General features: G+C 34.3%; 1 protein-coding gene across 1 annotated transcript in view; it reads right to left on the bottom strand.

Annotated features, from left to right (window-relative positions):
• LOC130246997 (electrogenic aspartate/glutamate antiporter SLC25A13, mitochondrial) overlaps positions 1 to 18,907 on the bottom strand; it is a 97,075-nt gene that overhangs the window by 35,994 nt on the left and 42,174 nt on the right. The window contains exons 8-12 of the mRNA XM_056480175.1: positions 14,240 to 14,333; positions 10,066 to 10,150; positions 4,319 to 4,403; positions 851 to 1,013; positions 753 to 762 (exon numbers count right to left, since the gene is read on the bottom strand). Coding sequence (XP_056336150.1) covers positions 753 to 762; positions 851 to 1,013; positions 4,319 to 4,403; positions 10,066 to 10,150; positions 14,240 to 14,333 — 437 coding nt within the window. The remainder of the gene's footprint in view (positions 1 to 752; positions 763 to 850; positions 1,014 to 4,318; positions 4,404 to 10,065; positions 10,151 to 14,239; positions 14,334 to 18,907) is intronic.

Here is an 18,907-nt window from a genome sequence, read left to right on the forward strand (position 1 = left end):
AATAGATCTCTAGCTTAAATGATAATAAATCAATGATGAATAAAACAAAAAGCATTTTTAAAAATAGTGTATACAAATATAAAACGTTTCTTTTCAGAATGGCTTTTAGTGATTTTTAAATCTTATGTAAGATGTTCATTTAACCTTTTTTATTCTTTTTTAAAGTTTTACCTTCTGTGTAAAGCATACCTTTAAAACGATGTACCTTGAAAGGCGCTCTAGAAAATAGTTTATTATTATTACAAGTAAAATTAAATAAAAAATACATTACTACTACCACTAAACACAGTTATCTTTAAGTCATCTTTATGCACTTGCTAAAAGCCAGTTCTCCCCACTCTCCTGTAAAAAAACTATTTAGATGTAAAACAAAAGCACTTAGCGCTTCTTCAAATACAGTGCTCTCTGTCATAACCACCCATACGCTCTGCTAAATCGAGCAGCGGATTTTTCAAAACCACCCCCGTTTCATGATCCAGCGGGTGATGAAGATCTCAGCCCGTCTTTTGTCGGCTTTATGATTGACAAATACCAGCAGTTAGTGTTTCTCAATGGAGGTCACATGCCAACTGCACCTCGCAATCGCAATTTGAATCTGTGACCTCATCCAATGCTTTTAAAAACTCTAAAAGCAGAGCAGATCCTCATTATCCGAGTGCCATTGACTGCGTAGCGCATTCATGTTCTTCATTGTTGAGTTCCCTGTGCTGGTATGTGCTCTTTCATGCTCTGCTCATTGTCCCCTGCGGCACTGAAGGTAGACTTAATCTCTTCAAAGCAGGTAAAGGTCACAGGGAAGATGACCCGGGCCCTGCTTTCATGAAAAACGCTTTTTGTGTTGTTGCCTGACTGACCTCTGTAGAGGCCGAAGAAGCCCTCGTAGCGCACGACCTTCTTGAAGCAGTCCAGGCTGTTCTTGTACATCAGCTCTTCCACTAAGGAGCCTGAAGAGCGCTGGTTCTGCATGCGGGTCTTCACCAGGTCGATGGGGTACACAGCTGTCGCACCTACAGCTAATATATGAGAAGAAAAAAATGTGTAAAACTATGGTAATAATGGTAAACCTCTTAGATGTTATGTGCACCAACATATTGCACTGAAGTGTTCACAGTGACCAGAGTTCAATTCCCGGCTCGAGGTCCTTTGCTACTGAATAAAGGTTAAAATCCTCTAAAAATATATAATCATAAAAACAAACTAGGTAACACTTTACTTGGAGGTGTCATGAATGTCATGTCAGTTTTATGTATGCTTATGAAAACTGTTATTAAGTGTCATTTGCTCAGTTATGTCATTTTAAATGCAAAGATGATGTTTGTTATGACAGCTTGACATCAACAAATACAATCATTCATTAATTTTCCTTCGGCTTAGTCTCTATTTCAGAGGTCGCCACAGCGGAATGAACCGCCAACTATTCTGATTTGTGTTTTACACCGCGGATGCCCTTCCAGCCTCAACCCAGTACTGGGAAACACCCATACACACTCATTCACACACACACACACTATGGCCAATTCAGTTTATTCAATTCACCTATAGCGAATGTCTTTGGACTGTGGGGGAAACTGGAGCAGCCGGAGGAAATCCACGCCAACACGGGGAGAACATGCAAACTCCACACAGAAATGCCAACTGGCCCAGCTGGGACTCAAACCAGCGACCTTTTTGCTGTGAGACTTGAAATCAGCTTGAACCATTGTAGTTGAGGTTAACCCTTGTGTGCTGTTGGGGATGGTTTCATCCACTCTGGGCTGATTTTGAGTTTTACTTCATAGAACTCCACATAAATGTCAGATATTTTTTTGCACAACCCTAAAGAATTAATGGTGCCAACTGATGATTACAATTTTTACCTCTTCCCAACAGGGAAAACCACCATGGCTTTGCAATCAAAAAATGTCCTTATAATGGAAGTCAATAGGGCAAATACAGCCCCAAACATAACGAAAGTGTAGACAATTTGAAGAGCACACAAGTGCAAAAAAATATTAATGTTGTTGTTTTATATATATATATATATATATATATATATATATATATATATATATATATATATATATATATATATATATATATATATATATATATATGATGACAATCATGTTTATGACGGATTTGCCCCGAAATCGCCCCTAGACTCTTAAATAGTGCACTATTTGAGGGAACAGACATTTCTAGGGCTGTCAAAAACATCATAGTGATGTTATGAAGTGGACTTAATTAATCATCCAAAGCTTAGCAATAAATATTATTTTTGGTGTATATATATATATATATATGGTATATAATATTGGTTTATTTACATAAGTCAGAATTATTTGCCCCCCTGAATTATTAGCCCCCGTTAATTTTTTTCCCCAATTTCTGTTTACAGGAAGAAGGTTTTTATATAATATTTTACTAGATAATTTTCTATACACTTCTATACAGCTTAAAGTGACATTTAAAGGATTAACTAGGTTAATTAGGTTAACTAGGCAGGATAAGGTAATTAGGCAAGTTATTGTATATCGATGGTTTGTTCTATAGAATATCGAAAAAAATATATAGCTTAAAGGGGCTAATAACTTTGACCTTAATAGTTTTTAAAAAATGTTAAACTGCTTTTATTCTAACCAAAATAAATAAAACTTTTTTCAGAAGAAAAAATATGATCAGACATACTGTGAAAATGTCCTTGCTCTGTTAAACATCATTTGGGAAATATTTAAAAAAAGAAAAGAAGTTCAGACTTAAACTGTATTTATATATATATATATATATATATATATATATATATATATATATATATATATATATATATATATATATATATATATATATATATATATATATATATATATATATCTATGCAGATGTAAATTAGCTTTATAGCTAACTCTGGCACAACATGTCATGTTGTACATTGTCCCTGTATAAATAAATTTATAAATATAAAAAAATATATAATAAATAAAAAAAATATATATATATATATTTTTTTTTTTTTTACACACACACATATATACATATATATGAATATGAATATGAATATAGTTTAAGTCCATATTGTCTATAACATATACAAAGATAATGGTCAAATCAAAATGTGGATCTCTACACTGACAATAGACAATTGTGTATTTTTAATAAAAGTTATATGAAACATTAAAGTTGACATTTACTATGTTTCTTTGCATATAAAATGACTTTTTATTGATACAGATTCTTTAAATATTTAATATTGTATTTTAAGTCATTATTTTAAGTCATTAATAGTGCCGGGCCAAGATTAATCATGATTAATCGCATCCAAAATAAATGTTCTTTGACATAATATATGTGTGTTAGATATATATATATATATATATATATATATATATATATATATATATATATATATATATATATATATATATATATATATATATATTTATTTATTTATTTATTTGTTTGTTTATTTATTATGTATACATAATACACCCACATACATAAAAACAAATCTATTCAAATCTCTTTTGTTGCATAAATATTTAAATTTATAAACAAATATCTAAATATAAATACACATTTTTTCAAATATATGCATGCATGTGTGTATTTATATATACATAATAAATATACACAGTACTCACTTTTATATTATGTCAAAAAAAACTTGGATTTTATTTTACAATTAATCGTGATAATCTTTTGCTCAGCCCTACTGTAGAAATGAACATTTTTCTAAATGTCTGAAATAAACATAAGGGGTATAAGTGTTGTTGTACTAAACAAGATTTTAGTGAGGGTCTTCTATAAACCATAGTAAAAATATATTATGATTCAATGTATTTATACCTCTTTTTTAATTAACAGGACACATTCTAAAGTACATAAAAATTTAATCAACACTGTTCCTAATTTGACAATTAAAACCCGTTTTTTGAGCATGTAAACCTGAAGGACACATGAAAAAAAAGGCAGAACAGGAAGAAAGTCTGGATATTTTTGAAGAACACATCAGTCAACTGTTATCTGACAAGTTTGGGGTGGACATGAAGGGGATCCAGCACCGACAGCCTTAATTAAAGAGTGAGTTGCCCTGCACTACCTCCTTATTACCTCGTCTCCGAGAGAGAGAGAGAGAGAGAGAGAGAGAGCCAGTCTGGAGCCAAACACACCTACTGACACACATACGCACAGAGACACACACACGCACAACCAGACTCATACTCACACACATAGCTTCGCATGGTGCATAACCTCATTAAATGGAAGAAACAGCCCCCTAAGAAGGCAATAGAGCAGGCTTTGTTTGTCTTGTTGTCCAGTAATTGTGCTGTGGTTCACTCACCTCCAGCCACAGAGCCCAGGGTGAACCTGTAGGCAGACTCCGCTGCCTGGATCAGAACTGAGCGAGATGCTTCTCCACCAGACTGCTGCAAATGGAGTAAAACACATCACAGGACAATCAGATCTGCTGCCATGAGGTTTTTTAAAGCATGTGTAATATAAAGTTGCTAGGTTGTTATTTAAAGCAAATAAGACTTTAAAAACTTTAATTTCAATATTATAAAATTAATCTCGGAAATTAAAAGCAAAGCTGTTAGAAATGCAAAGAATGGACTGTTTCAGATGACAAAAGTAATATAATATAATATAATATAATATAATATAATATAATATAATATAATATAATATAATATAATATAACATAACATAACATAACATAACATAACATAATATAATATAATATAATATAATATAACATAACATAACATAACATAATATAATATAATATAATATAATATAATATAATATAATATAACATAACATAACATAACATAATATAATATAGTATAATATAATATAATATAATATAATATGGCGACGCAGTGGCACAGTAGGTAGTATGCTGGATAAGTTGGTGGTTCATTCCGCTGTGGCAACCCTAGATTAATAAAGGGACTAAGCAGAAAAGAAAATGAATGAATAATATAATATAATATAATATAATATAATATAATATAATATAATATAATATAATATAATATAATATAATATAATATAATATAATATAATATAATATAAAATAATTTAATATAATATAATAGAATAGAATTTTATAAATAAACGTTGTAAAGAGTTTATCAAAGGCAAAAATACACATTTGAGAATGTTTTCTTAAGACTTGCTAAGATGCTGAGAATTAAATAGCATTTTGAACGTATTTAAAGTACAAATGAAATCCAAACTAACTATATTGATTTTGTTACCTCACACTGCTAGTTTCATGGTGATCTGTCATTAAGAAAATAAATAGTTTGTCCTAACCTTTAATCGAAATCTGAAAATGCACTTCCTGTTTGTTTTCAGCTAAAGGCTGCGTCCGAAACTGCATACTTCCATACTATATAGTGTGCTAAAAACAGTATGCGAACCGAGTAGCATGTCCAAATTTATAGAATTAAAAAAATATTATGCGAGAAGTACCCGGATGACTTAGTACTTCCGGCGAGATTCTGAAGTCTACATTTGATGGACGCTACACTATCCCATGATGTCCCGCCAGAGAATTCATGAATGAGAGTGAAGCGACACAACTGATGCGGGTAGGTCGCGTGATGATGTCAAAATAAAGGAAGTAGTACAACCGAGTTCCATTCATACTACTCACATTCATACTGTACAGAATGAGCTTTTTTAATGGTCGAGTAGGTCATTTAAATTCAAATGTAGTACCTACTGAGTAGTAGGCGATTTCGGACGCAGCCCATGTCACAGATTAGGTCTGTTTGAGGCATTGGGCGTGGCTAACATACCTAACATACTTAACCACGCCCCTCCAACTGTCAGTTTCGACAACAAACAGAAATGCTGAGGTTGTATTAACTCCTCTAACACCCATTTCCCAAACTTTCTGAATGAAAAGTCTACTTTCAGTGCTTAATTTGGGAATCGCGAGGTCCCGGAACAGATCGGGGTAACGGATCCGGCATGTTACCAGAGGATTTAGAGGAGTCGCGCACAAAATTGAAGGGGGGGGGGGGGAGTTGTCGCAGAAGAAAATAATGGGGGGTGGGGGGGTACCGCGGATGAAAGTGAAGAGCTTGGGGTGGGGGTTGTTGTCGCAGATGAAAGTGAAGAGGGATGGGGAGTCGCGGAAGTTAATGAAAGTGAACAGCGAATTGGGGGGGGGTTTGAGGAGCAGATTTCAGAGGTGCCGGATCCGGATCTGGCGTGTTCCGACACAAATTAAGGACTGCCATCTTCACTACATTCAATCAGCTCGCATTAGAAAAAAACAAAATCTTCTCATTTAATACCCCTTTTCTCTAAGAACTGCATCACAATATGGGGAAAAAACTGTTGCAGCTTCCAGGTAATGCAAACTTTACAGTATTTTTATATAATATCATTTTCTAGCCAACATTTCTGTTTATGGAACTCAAATGAGTGTTTTGAGATTAAAACAATAAAAGAAAATTATTTGAAAAAAATTAGATTAATAGTTCTTTTGATTAATTCGCTAATATTCTACAATAACTCACTTGATGCCTTGCTCATAAGTTGCTTTGAATGAAATCAAGCAAATTAATTAACCTAAATGAGTAGACATTCTTTTAACTAAACGCTGGCAGAATGTCATCCTGCTTCCTGTTAACCTGTTCCTTAAATTACCACATTTATTCTGATCCAACCTCTCTAGATAATTTAAACTTCAGTTTTTAGTGCAGTGTTAGTCAGGACGAGCAAAAACCACAATCAAGTGGCTCCAATCACAGCTTCAGTCTCACAGTTACAGTGAATGCGAAAGCTAAAGCTAGCCAGAAGTACTGAAGCGTCCCGTCCAGCATTCACTGTAAATAAATGCAGGGTTCCACACAATTTCTTCATGTTGTCTGAATACGAATTGTTTAAGCTAACTTAATAGTTTTAAAAAAATAAGTTTATTGAACATAAAACGGGGGCAGCACGGTGGCTCAGTGGTTAGCACTGCCACCTCACAGCAAGAAGGTCACTGATTTGAGTCCCAGCTGGGCGCTCCAGGTTTTCCCCCAGTCCAAAGACATGCGCTATACAGTAGGTGAATTGGATTAACTAAACTGGCCATAGTGTATGAGTGTGTGTGTGATTGTGAGAGTGTATGGGTGTTTCCCAGTACTGGGTTGCAGCCGGAAGGCCATCTGCTGCGTAAAACATATACTGGAATAGTTGGTGGTTCGTTCCACTGTGGTGACCCCTTATAAATAAGGGACTAAGCTGAAGGAGAATGAATCAATGAATCAATGAATGAATGAATGAATGAATGAGCATAAAACAATTGAGCTACCCCACAAAACCCCCAGGAATTGTGGGTTGATTCAGCTCATGGTACATAAGTAGTTTTAACAAGCAGCAAGTCCACCTGTCAGGAGCTCCAGGTATTGGCTGGATTGGGATGTTTGTGGGATGAGCTGTGGAGAGCAAGCGCTGGCCTGCAGCCCATAAGGCCAAACCACAGCCCAAAGCGGCTCATTGTGGTGGGACTGGCGTCTCTGTCCCGGGCCCCTGCTTCGAATCTCCCAGCACGGAGGAAAAAACTCTGCCCTCAGTGAGTTTGGAGGCAGAACTTCTGATCAAACAGAAAATGAATATCTTTCTTCTTTCTGTGTGTTTTCATTTTCATCTCGCCGTCGTCAGATGTTGATGCGTTTCCTCGACTGCTGGGCTTGTGTTTCATTCACAGGGTTTTATATATATATATATATGTGTGTGTGTGTGTGTCGATGACAGATTCAGATGTTTTCTGCTTTCATTGCTCTGGTCAGAGTGAAGCCAAAAGCTCAGCAGAAGCTGATGGAAAAATACAGGAAATGAGGCAGTGATCTGAAGCACTCTGAGCTCTCGAAATATATTTTCGGCTAGCATTAAAAGTAAAGGGCGACACGGTGGCGCAGTGGATAGCACTGTCGCCTTACAGCAAAAAGGTCGCTGGTTCAAGCCCTGGCTGAGTCGGTGGGCATTTCTGTGTGGAGTTTGCATGTTTGCATGGGTTACCTCCAGGTGCTCCGGTTTCCCCACAGTCCAGAGACATGGGTGTCTATAGGTGAATTGGGTAAGCTAAATAGTATGTAGTATATGTTTGTATGTCCTGGTGCTCCAGATTGGGGGTTGAGCGTTACGCTAACATCTCACCTCAGAAAACCTCAGAAAAACTAGATGTTATGAAACACCAACATGGTGCGGCTAAATATAAACTTCTAACTGGCCCTGGGAGTAAGTAAGTAAGTATTAAAAGTAAAATAAAATGTAATTTTTTAAACCAAAAAGTGCAATAAAATAAAATAATAAATTAAATACATTATATATCAATTATATTGACTGTATATCTGCACAATATATTGCAAAATTATAATATTGTTATAATAGTATATGCAATAAACAATACAATTGAAGTCAAAATTCTCCTGTGATTTTTATTTTTTTTTCATTTTCAAATATTTCCCAAAGGATGTTTAACAGAGCAAGGAATTTGTCACAAGGAATATTTCATATATTTTTTTCTTCTGGAGAAAATCTTATTTGTTTTATTTCAGCTAGAATAAAAGCAGTTTTTAATTTTTTTAAAACATATTAAGCTCAGTATTACTAGCCACCTTAAGCAACGTTCATTTTCGATTCTCTGCAGAACAAACAATCATTATACACTGACTTGCCTAATTACCCTAACTTGCCTTGTTGCTCTAATTAAGCCTTTAACAGGAGTTCCTGTCTTCTAAAAATGTGACTCCATGATGTTTTTGTCTTTTATAAAAATGCGAGCTTACAATCAAAAATACTTCTGTTTCAGTTTTTTCGTTCTTCTAAAAATGTGAGATTATAATTTTGGTGTCTTTTAAAAATACAAACGAATGTGAGCTTCCAGACAAAAAAGAGAGTTTACTGTTAAAAATGAGCTGATGATTTTGTTGTTCATGTCTTTTAAAAATGTGAGCTTGCTGTTACAAAATAGAAACTTACTTTAGAAACTTACTTTTATAAGCATTGCTATGTGAATGCAATATAAGACTAATAAAGAGGTTTATGTGGGAAAAAACTTGTTTTGATGATTTATAAATTATTTAATGGAAGTAAAAGAATATTAGAATAAAAGCTTTTAATTTTTAATAAAAGTTTGTAAAAAAAAAAAACATTTTATGGTCAATATTATTAGACCTCTTAAGCAAGTTTTTTTTTAGATTATCTCCAACAAATCATACTTGCCTTTACCCTAACTTGCCTAGTTAACCTAATGAACCTTGTTAAGCCTTTAAATGTCACTTTAAGCTGAATACTAGTATCTTGAAAAATATCTAGTAAAATATTATGTTCTGTCATCATGACAAAGATGTCATTAAAAAATGTGTTCTTGAAACTTTTATGTTTAGAAATGTGTTAAAAAAAATCTACTTTCCGTTAAACAGAAATTGGGGAAACAAATATACATGGGACTAATAATTCTGACTTCAACTGTACATACAACAAAGCCCGAAATCCACCCAACAGAAAGGTAAATTATAATAAAAACAGTAATAGTGAAATAACAGCTACAAAATCAGGATTAAAACATATATGATACAGTCTCTCTCATATCTGTCTAAATTTGTACAGTTTTCTCAGAGGAGGTTTTTTTCGCATACGAGAGGTATCAAATTCCATTAAAACAACACTCTTCCAGCAGTTCATACACGTGTCACGAGGGGCATGCATGAAATGTTCCCGAATGAAAGTGAAAGTGCCAGACTGCAGTTAAAGTTGACAAATTAAAAATGAAACACCTGAAATTAGATGAAACTCCAGAGGAAATGTGGATAGCTTGGAGACGCAGTGACGTTAATCGAGTTATGTTTTATAACATGTAAAACAGGATCATGAAAGGAACATTTAAAAAGCAACTCAAGTAAACACCTTAATCATATTAGTGTCTTATTCAGATTAAGGCAAATAATTTGTTTACTGATGTCCATGTAAACGTAGTCAGTATCCAGTAGGTAAAGTAGCCACTTTTTAATAAATCACAGATTCACAGAACAATCCATGATTACAATTCATTTTCTCGTGTTTATTTCTGAAACGTACCTGTCTTTGAATCTCAGCGAGGTTGTAAGGAAGCGCTCCCTCCTCCAGAGGTGCAATCATCTCGATGTCAACTAAACCAACCCGTCTGCGCAAAGCAAAAACACAGGCAGACATAATTAAAGATTTTCCTTTCCAACTCTTTTTTCAAAGCACAACATCTCCAAGATCTTTGAGGAAGAGTGGTGTATAGTGCGCCCTCGCCATCTTGACTCAAAGAGAGTTGGGTAATTACAGTATCGCATTGCAAGAAAAGAAATAATAACATCAAAAAAGCGATTCCTGATCACGACCCACCCAGTAGCGTAATGATTCAGTTCAAAGGTCGTGACTTCTCAAAAATGTTCATGTGATACTGCTTCATGGGTATTTTCTGAATATTTTTACTGTTCTAGTATTTTGCAGTACATACCATCAGAGGTGGATGGCAATTTAGTATTTTTATTATACACTTTTATTATTTACTATTACACACTATCAATAACTAATGCTGAATTATACATTTTGTTATTGTACATGAAAATCATACTATTAGTTTACTTAAAGTGATAGTACACCCAAAAATAAAAATTGTATCATTTACTCACTCTTCACTTGTTCAAAACGTATTAGTTTCCTTCTTCTGTTCAACACAAAAGAAGATATTTTGAAGAATGCTGGTTCCCATTGACCTTAAGTACTTTTTTCTTACTTTGGAAGTCAGTGGATGCCTGCTAGCAGCATTCTTCAAAATATCTTCTTTTGTGTTCAGCAGAAGAAATAAAAAGGCATAAAGGTTTAATACCACATAAGGGAGAATAAATGATCAGGTAATTTTAATTTTTGGGTGAACTATGTTTAAGCTCACTTTATAACATGCTTAAATGTGGACATATTTGTGTATCACCATCTGAACGGGGTAATCCCAGTTACATAGTGTTCTTCTTAAAATTCTAACACATTTTTCCCCAGATAAGACGTGCTTTAATATTGTAGGTTTAAATTTGTCAGTACACATTTACTGTTTATTTTTGTTATTTTTCATTTTTATTTATTTAACCTTTATTTAACCAGAAAAGTCTCTCTGAGAATTCCTGGTCAAAGTATTCAAAATATATTAAATTTAAAATTATATTCTTGGCTATATGGTGTTTTATTATTTTTAAAGTTTGCAGACAGAAATTATTCAAAATAATTAGTAGTTCTTACACGAATACTTTACCCAAAAATGAAAATTTGCTCACCATTTCACTATATGGTTCCAATCCTTTAAGTGTTTCTTTTTTTCCATTGCAAAAGAAGATATTTTGAAAAATGTTAGCATGTGCTATAGGTGAATTGGATGAACTAAATTGGGCGTAGTGTATGAGTGTGTGCGTGAATGAGTGTATATGGGTGTTTCCCAGTACTGGGTTGTGGCTGGAAGGTCATCCGCTGTGTAAAACATATGCCGGAATAGTTGGCGGTTCATTCTGCTGTGACGACCTCTAAAATAGAGACTAAGCCTGAAGGATAATGAATGAATGAATGACTGAATGGATACCGGTAACCATTGGCATGGATAAACACTATGGAAGTCAAAGGCTAACGATTTCCAACGTTTCTTTTCATCAGAAGAAAGAAACTTAAGAACAACAACAAGTGGAGATCAGTAAATGACAGAACTTTCCTTTTTGGGTGAACTATCCCTTCAATGTATCAAGTTTCTTACAAAACCAAAAAATATATAAGATTCATTAATTCAATATAATATCATTCATAAATCAATATTAAGTTCATTTCATCTTAATATTAGAAAAACAAAAGAGATATGGCTGGGAAGTCAAATAAGAGCAGTAGATACTAGATTTTATAAACCAGTCATCATAAATGGAAAAATAGTAGAGCAGGTCTCAAATTTTAAGTATTTAGGCACAATTATTGACAATAAACTGAATATTGATAGTAATGTAGAGGCTGTTTATAAGAAGGCAATCAGCGCCTCGGTGTCCTCTGCAAGTTGAGAAGTTTTAATGTTAGTACACAGAATTTAAACATGGCATATAGATCATTAATAGAGAGTGATCTCACATATAATATTGTTTCATGTTTTGCTAACACAAAACTTAAACAGAAGAAGAAATTATCGCAAATTATCAATCAGGCAAATAAGAAAACTGGTCACAAACAACATTCGCTGCACATTCTATTTGACTCCTTAATGGAAAAAACAGCAATTTAGATTTTTTAATAGTAGGAAAAACATAAATCATGTGAGTCAATGCTTACAGAATTTCAGCTTTCTTCAAAATATCTCCTTTTGTGTTCAACAGAAGAAACTCATAGAGGATTGGAAACATTTGAGGGTGAGTAAATAGTGAGTAAACTTTCATTTTTGGGTGAACTATCCCTTTAAGTCCTTCAGTCGTGTACTTCTTCTACCACTGGTTACAGTAACAAAGAAAAATGTGCTGCAGAAAAGTTTGAGCGAGCTGGACTGCGTTCAAAACCTCCCACTTAAACAGAAGAAGAAATTATCACAAATTATCAATCAGGCAAGTAAGATAACTGGTCACAAACAACATTCGCTGCAGATTCTATTTGACTCCTTCATGGAAAATACAGCAATCGCGATTTTAAAAGATAATACACATCCCCTTTACTCAGCTTTTGACGTGTTACCATCAGGTCGCAGGTTTAGAATTCCTAAAGCCCAAAGTAATGCTTATAAAAAGTCATTTATCCCAATTGCAGATGTTGCGTTAAATCGGATCACTGTTTGAAGTGAATGGGGTGGTTGTCAAGAATGATCTGCAGTAATATATATGGGGCGAATTTGGTTTTTAAGTTTTTAATTGATGTTGTTGTCTTGATGAGTGCTGCTATTGTGTGATTGTTGTATGTATGCAGTTCTGCTCTTAAATCCAGTGTTAAAGACAAATTTCCTTTCTGTACCAAGCAGAACAAACAATAGGGTTTAAACTAACTAAACTAACGATCAGCAAGTACTTTTAATACTTATTTACATTAAAAATTAAGTATTTTAGCCTCAAGTCAATTAAAGAAGAAGGATTTTGTACTTTTACTGGAGTAATATTTTATTCAGGTATCAGTACTTTTAACTAAAAGGTTATTGCACTCAAAAATGTACATTTACTCACTATTCACTGTTGGTTTCAAGCCTTTATGCGTTTCGTTATTCTGTTAAACGCAAAATTACATATTTTAAAGAAAGCTAGAAACCTGTCCTCACTGACTATCATAGTAGGAAAAACATAAATCATGTGAGTCAATGCTTACAGAATTTCAGCTTTCTTCAAAATATCTCCTCTAGTGTTCAACAGAAGAAAGAAACTCATAGAGCACTGATCATCAACTGGCGGCCCACGGGCCGAATCCGGCCCACAGAGCTGTTCAATCCGGCCCGCGACTGGATTCCAAAATTGTGAGAATCAAAAAGAAAATAGTGGTCCACACTATTAAAGCAACTAAAAATAACAACAACTGAGTCTCTTGTCAGAAAAAACAGCATTTATGACTATATTTAGGCTACACTCCGAAATGAGGACAGACTCAGACAGACTATGCGGTGTTAAGCATTTGTTTCAAACAGGCTTAAAAAAAAACACGAACGAATGCATAACTTTTCCTCATGCCCTTACTTAACATTTGTTTTTTATTTCTAAGTCTCAACAACATGCTTGATACTAGTTTGAAACTTAACAAAAGGTTAAGCCAAAATTAGATTTTTATTTGATTTTCTTTTTGGGGGTCCGGCCCCCAAGGAGACTGTCTGGTAATACCCTGGCCCTCTGACAAATATAGTTGATTACCCCTGTCATAGCGGATTGGAAACATTTGAGGGTGAGTAAATAGTGAGTAAACTTTCATTTTTGGGTGAACTATCCCTTTAAGTCCTTCAGTCGTGTACTTCGTCTACCACTGGTTACAGAAGCAAAGAAAAATGTGCTGCAGAAAAGTTTGAGCGAGCTGGACTGCGTTCAAAACCTCCCGCTGTACAATAATAAGAAGAGTCATGTATCATCAACTATGCAATTGCCAGAACAAGACTGAGAATAGAGAAAGAAGCAAACTTTTCGCATGTAATTACAGAAGAGTCAAACAGCGGCTGGAGGGCTGGAGCTGAAGTGTGTTATGGCTGAGCATGATGGGAAGAGGCTCTCAGACGGTGATTCAGCTCATGGTGACTCAGACTCACCCTCTCGGCTCTGACAGATCTGCCAGCTGGAAAAGGATGTCCACTTCCATTGGGGTCACCTGGCCGAACCGCTGCGCCGCGATGATGAACTCTTCTGGAGAAGGCAGAAAAATACAGCCTGATTTTAATATTAAGTAAAGCAATGAGTGTGTTTCACAAACCAATACAAAGGCTCCAAAACGTACTGTACGCTCCTGTTCAATAATTTGAATGTTTCTGGAAAAAGTATCTTAACTGTACACTGTAAACAATCATCCTTTAGGAAAAGTTCTGGGCGACATGGTGGCTCAGTGGTTAGCACTGTTACCTCACAGCAAGAAGGTAGCTGGTTCCAGTCCCGGCTGGGTCAGTTGGCTCTGTGTGGAGTTTGCATGTTCTCCCCATGTTGGCGTGGGTTTCTTCCGTGTGCTCTGGTTTCCCCCACAGTCCAAACACATGCGCTATAGGTGAATTGAATGAACTAAATTGGCTGTAGTGTATGAGTGTATGTGAATGTGAGAGTGTATGGGTGTTTCCCAGTACTGGGTTGCAGCTGAAAGGGCAGCCGCTGCACAAAACATATGCTAGAATAGTTGGCGGTTCATTTTGCTGTGGCAACCCCTAATAAATAAAGGACTAAGCTGAAGGAAAATGAATGAATGAATGAATGAATGAATGAATGAATGAATGAATGAATGAATGAATGAATGGAAAGGCTTTAATATATGAGGTCCAATTCCAACAAAAAATTCTTTGCTACCTGCCTGGGAACCCTTTCTCGGATACTTAGACCTGAAATATGCTGAATCCAAATCCAGCATCATTTCTGAAAACTGACTCACACACTACCTTTTAGGATTTTCTGACTGTGTACTCCGTAAAACTACATTCCTATTTTATACTCCAAAACTGTGGAACACATTACCTCTAGAAAGTAGAACTTCATCTATATTAAGTGTTTTTTTTTTATTTGCCAAAACCTAACTCTTCTCTATGGCTTATTGATATAAATTATTTTTCTTTTCTTTTTTTAGGACTCATGGATTTTACAGATTTGTTACATTTATTTAAAAATTGTATTGTAGCATATATTGTCCTGTCTTTCTAACTGTTTATTATTGTTGCCATGTTTGAGAAGCACTTTGGTCAACATTCATGTAAGGTGCTATATAAATAAAGTTGACCTTGACCTTGTTTTTCCAACAGTTTAACCTGCATGTTTGGCAGTTGACATTATATTTATCTGTAAAGTGTGTATAATTAGAGAAATGTTGTTTGTTTGTTTGTTTATTCTGTTGTACTTAAAAAAAAAAACTTAAAATAAAATCATTTAAAAATGTAATGACAAAAAGTCAAGACAACAAATATTTTTTTATGTTGCTGTCCCTTATTTTATAAGCTAATCAGAACTAACAGTTTTTTTTTTTAAGTTATACAAAGTGTAAGTTAATATTTCTAGCGGGTTTAAAGATGTATGTTGAGATGATGAGAGAAGTTCATTTTATTCAGCTAAAAAAAAATAATTTACATTGTACAGTCCGTAATATTGTGAAATGTTTTTACTATTGAAAAAAAAATCCTGTAAAGTTGCATTTTCATTACATTCACTGGACGTCATTGGAGTCATTATTGCTCAAAAAACTATTTAAATGAACATTATTTTTAATATCTATGATCTTGTTTTGATGTACTTGTTGTAACACATGCTAGCAACATGCTAATTCACAATAGCAACATGCTAAAAAAATGCTACAGTAAGTCATGCTAGCTTCAAGCTAAAAACATGCTAATTCTTGCTAACAGGCTAATTCATGCCAGATATCTATCAATCTATTCATCCATCCATCCATCCATCCATCGATCCATCTATCTATCCATCCATCCATCCATCCATCCATCCATCCATCCATCCATCCATCCATCCATCCATCCATCCATCCATCCATCTATCTATCTATCTATCTATCTATCTATCTATCTATCTATCTATCTATCTATTTTTTCATACTATTTCAAACTAAACCAACTACTTTAAATCTTTCTCATGCCAACTTCAGAGTTTGGCTTGACGAACTTTACCTAGTTTTAATGTCATTTTCATTAATCTCAAATAATTGCAGAATTATATATTATATCAGATTATACTCATATAATCTCAGTATATAATCAGAATTTCCAAAAAATGCTCAGAGATTAACTGAATTTATATACGTATTAAATCAATCTTACATAATATCATCCAAAAACAATATAGATTTGATCTGAAACTGAATTAGTTTTACTTGTACAAAGATGGCAAAAAAAATCAGTTTAATGCTAAACGGTATACATGTTGATCAAAAAAATTTAGCCCCAAAAATGTGTATGATACAGGAAAAAAATATTCATTTTACAAAGTATTTACAAAATACTTTGGCGTTACAAAATGTTTGGACACCCAATGGTGCCAGATCAAAAATAAATGATTAATCAAAATTAAACAAACACATTCATTCATTCATTTTCCTTCAGCTTAGAACCCATATCCTGCATATGTTTTGCACAGCATGTTTTACACAGCGGATGCCCTTCCAGCAGCAACCCAGTATGGGGAAACACCCATACACACTCATATTCACACACATACACTATGGCCAATTTAGGTTATCCAATTCAAATATAGTGCACGTCTTTGGACTGTGGGGGAAACCGGAGCACCCGGAGGAAACCCACTCCAACACGGGAAGAACGTAAATGTGAACGTAAGACTTTATTACGTAAGACTTTATTCCCTAACTAAAAACAACCATTTATATATATATATATATATATATATATATATATATATATATATATATATATATATATATATATATATATATATATATATATATATATATATATATATATATATATATATATATATATATATATATATATATATATATTATTTTTTTACTGTATCTATTCCAGGTCACAAATGAAAAGCCACTTGATTTAAAATTCTGTTTGTGTTATGCGACTTAAGTTGCCCAAATATATAGCAGTGTCCTTTTATTATTTATCACACTTTAATTAGTGAGTTATTACACAAAAACATCCCAACATGATTATAAAGCAAAACAAATCATTGAAATATTCATTACACCCAGTCTGTATTGTATATCAGCTGGTTGTGCAGGTTAAGTGTAGAGTGGTAATGAGCAGAATGAACACAGGCCGGTTAACAGTGGGATTCCCACTGCACTGGTATAAAGTGACTGGCCTAAAAAAGGCAGCAAGTGTTCTTACACAGAGCCCTATTGAACGAAGGCCGGCTCAGTTTACTACGGCCTTAAACACGCTGTGAAGTGTGAAGAAACGTTTCAATCAAAGATCACGCAGGGCATCGGCCTCTTCAGCTCCCTCCAAAAACAAACACTGATACTGATAAGTGTGAGCGACACGCCGCCAAGAACGTTACACCTGCCAAAAATCATATTCGACTACGCAAAAACTTCAACTTGACTGAGTGGAAAACATCTCTGAAACTGTTTTTTTTTGGTTAAGAATGGCATGAAAAGCAGTAAAGTCACTACATTAGATGTTTTTATTAGTGCTGTCAAAAATAGTTATCATATGTATTTAATATCTTCAGTTTAACGTTGCTAAGAGTATGTAAGGGGTGGATGTAAAATATCTATAGAAAATATCCGTAAATTTGCGGTTTTCTGTATTTTGTTATTCATGCTTTTATTTTTTCCCAATTATTTATGCTTTTGAATCACATTATGGGACCTTGATCTTTCTTCCAACAACTTTTAACCTAAAAAAGTTTGAAAAAGTGACTTTTATTTACATTTTTAATAGTTTAAAGTGATATATTGTCTGAGTTGCTGGTTTATATTATGGTACAAAACTTTGTAACAAACTGCTGGTACATTTTCTGTTATTTTACAGACTTATTTCTCTATTTATTATTTCTTATACTGTACATTATATTACTTAAAACTACTAAAATGGTAATAAAAGTCAACTGTTAAACTGTCGAGGTGAATTTTCAACCTCAAAAGTCCACAGAGCAGAGATCAACATCCCATAACACAATTCACAGCTGTAAATAAATGGAGAAAACTTGTGAATCATAAAATAACTATTAGGAAATATTTTGGTTAGCACTGCAAGAAGGTCGCTGGTTCGAGTCCCAGCTGGGTAAGTTGCCATTTCTGTGAGAAGTTTGCATGTTCTCCCCGTGATGGTGTGGGTTTCCTCCAGGTGCTCTGGTTTCCCCACAGTTTAAAGATTTGCGCTATAGGTGAATTAGGTAAACAAAATTGGCCGTAGTGTATGTGTGTATGTGTGCATGTGAGAGTGTATGGGTGTTTCCTAGTACTGGGTTGCAGCTGGAAGGGCATCTGCTGTGTAAAACATATGGCGGAATAGTTGGCGGTTCATTCAGCTGTGGTAACCCCTGATAATAAGAGACTAAGCTGAAGAAAAATGAATGAATGAATGAAATATAATATTTACAGTCATACGAGATTTAATCATCAGTTTAATCATAATCAGAAAAATATTAATATACATACTTTCTCAAAAGAAAGACTATGGGAATCTGATCTGTCTTTGCCCAATACAACTATCAATTGGGAAACTGTGTGGGATTATAAATTCCACGCTTCCACAAACCCTAATCACCAGTTTATTCACTTCAAAACTATTCACCGGGCA

This window comes from Danio aesculapii, chromosome 19, assembly GCF_903798145.1.
Source record: "Danio aesculapii chromosome 19, fDanAes4.1, whole genome shotgun sequence".
Taxonomy (NCBI): Eukaryota; Metazoa; Chordata; class Actinopteri; order Cypriniformes; family Danionidae; genus Danio; species Danio aesculapii.